This window comes from Myotis brandtii, unplaced genomic scaffold, assembly GCF_000412655.1.
Source record: "Myotis brandtii unplaced genomic scaffold, ASM41265v1 scaffold97, whole genome shotgun sequence".
In the NCBI taxonomy this organism is placed as follows: Eukaryota; Metazoa; Chordata; class Mammalia; order Chiroptera; family Vespertilionidae; genus Myotis; species Myotis brandtii.
Genome location: NW_005372020.1, coordinates 577,671 through 579,207, shown reverse-complemented (window position 1 = coordinate 579,207; position 1,537 = coordinate 577,671). Strand labels below are relative to the sequence as shown.

General features: G+C 64.4%; 1 protein-coding gene across 1 annotated transcript in view; it reads right to left on the bottom strand.

Annotated features, from left to right (window-relative positions):
- Positions 1 to 1,537, bottom strand: part of DHX37 (DEAH (Asp-Glu-Ala-His) box polypeptide 37) — a 19,874-nt gene that overhangs the window by 11,140 nt on the left and 7,197 nt on the right. Inside the window, exons 3-5 of the mRNA XM_014533344.1 lie at positions 1,413 to 1,537; positions 946 to 1,094; positions 600 to 692 (exon numbers count right to left, since the gene is read on the bottom strand). Coding sequence (XP_014388830.1) covers positions 600 to 692; positions 946 to 1,094; positions 1,413 to 1,537 — 367 coding nt within the window. The remainder of the gene's footprint in view (positions 1 to 599; positions 693 to 945; positions 1,095 to 1,412) is intronic.

The following is a 1,537-nucleotide window of genomic DNA, read 5'->3' as shown; positions in this document are numbered from 1 at the left end:
AGGCAGGCAGCAGAGGCCCGGCCCCAGAGGGCAGAGCCCACAACAAGGCCCAGGCACCCATCGACTGCCTCCTGCTCGCCCCCCACTGGGGATGGAGCCCGCAGCCGGGGCATGTGCCCTGACCGGGAATTGAACTGTGACCTCCTGGTTCACAGGGGGATGCTCCACCACTGAGCCACACAGGCCGGGTAAGGCTCATAATTTCCACAACGGGCAGTTTACTTACTTACTTAAGTTTTATTCAAATCAGACAATAAGAAACCAATATTTTGTTTGTCTGTTTGTTAACCTCACGTGAGGATATTTTTCCATTGACTTTCAGAGACACATCAATTGGTTGCCCTCCATGCGGCCCGACCAGGGCGGGGCGGGGATGAGGTACATGCCCTTGACTGGACTCGAACCCGGGACCCTTCAGAAACCCGTCCCACATAGGAGACCCTGTGCTCAGACACAGAAGTGACGCCCCTCCCAGCGCCCTTGGGGGGATGGACGAGGGCCCGCGGGCCTGCAACGCTACTCAGCCTCCCGCACGGTTGACCCTGGGCAAGGCCAGGGGACCGGCCCCCACCCCTAACCCCTGGAGGCCCAGCCCTCACCGTGGCGACAGGTTCATCTCCTTGGCCACTCGCTGGGACATGGCCACGGCGGCCACTCGGCGGGGCTCCGTGACGCCGATGATGCAGCCATCGCTGGGGGAGGGAGGACACAGAGCCGGGACTGACCTCCGCGCTTCACCCCGAGTCAGTCACTTCACTGACGTGACAACCGTGGGAACGGGGTGCACGGACAGCCCCATCTCACAGCCAGGGGGACGGAGGCCCAGAGACGGTCAACAGCCCACCCAGAGCCACACAGCGGTGACCAGCAGGGCCAGGACCGATCCCCGGGAGCCCAGGCTCCTGGGGACTTTCGGGGACATCTCCACCGTCACCCGGGCCCCACCTGCTGTATCCGGCCTCGTAGAGAAACTGCGGCACCTGCGTGGTCTTCCCGCTGCCCGTCTCCCCGCACACGATGACGATGGGGTGCTCGGCCACCGCCTCCATGATCACTTGCTCTTCGGAGAGGATCGGGAGCTTCAGGCGCTCTTCCTGCAGAGGGAGGAGTCAGCCTGGGGGGTGTCCCCGCAGGTGGCAGAGGGGACAGGGGCTCTACTCCGACAAAGACTATGTAGGGCAGCGTGGTCTCTATACAGGTGGGTGGCCCGGCCGGCGTGGCCCAGTGGCTGAGCGTCGACCTATGAACCAGGAAGTCACGGTTCGATTCCCAGTCAGGGCACATGCCGGGGTTGTGGGCTCGATCCCCAGTGGGGGGCGTGCAGGAGGCAGCCGACCCATGATTCTCTCCGCCCCTGTCCGTGCCCTTGAACCCTCACCACGCAGCCTTATCACGAAAACCGGGGCACGAACCTGCATTTCCGGGGATCGGTGGACGGGGATGAAGACAGCAGGCTTCGCGGGGGCCCTGGGCAGGGAGGTGGCCGCAGCCGGAGGAGCTGGGGGACCGCTGGGCACTGAGCCCTCCCCCGCGTCCC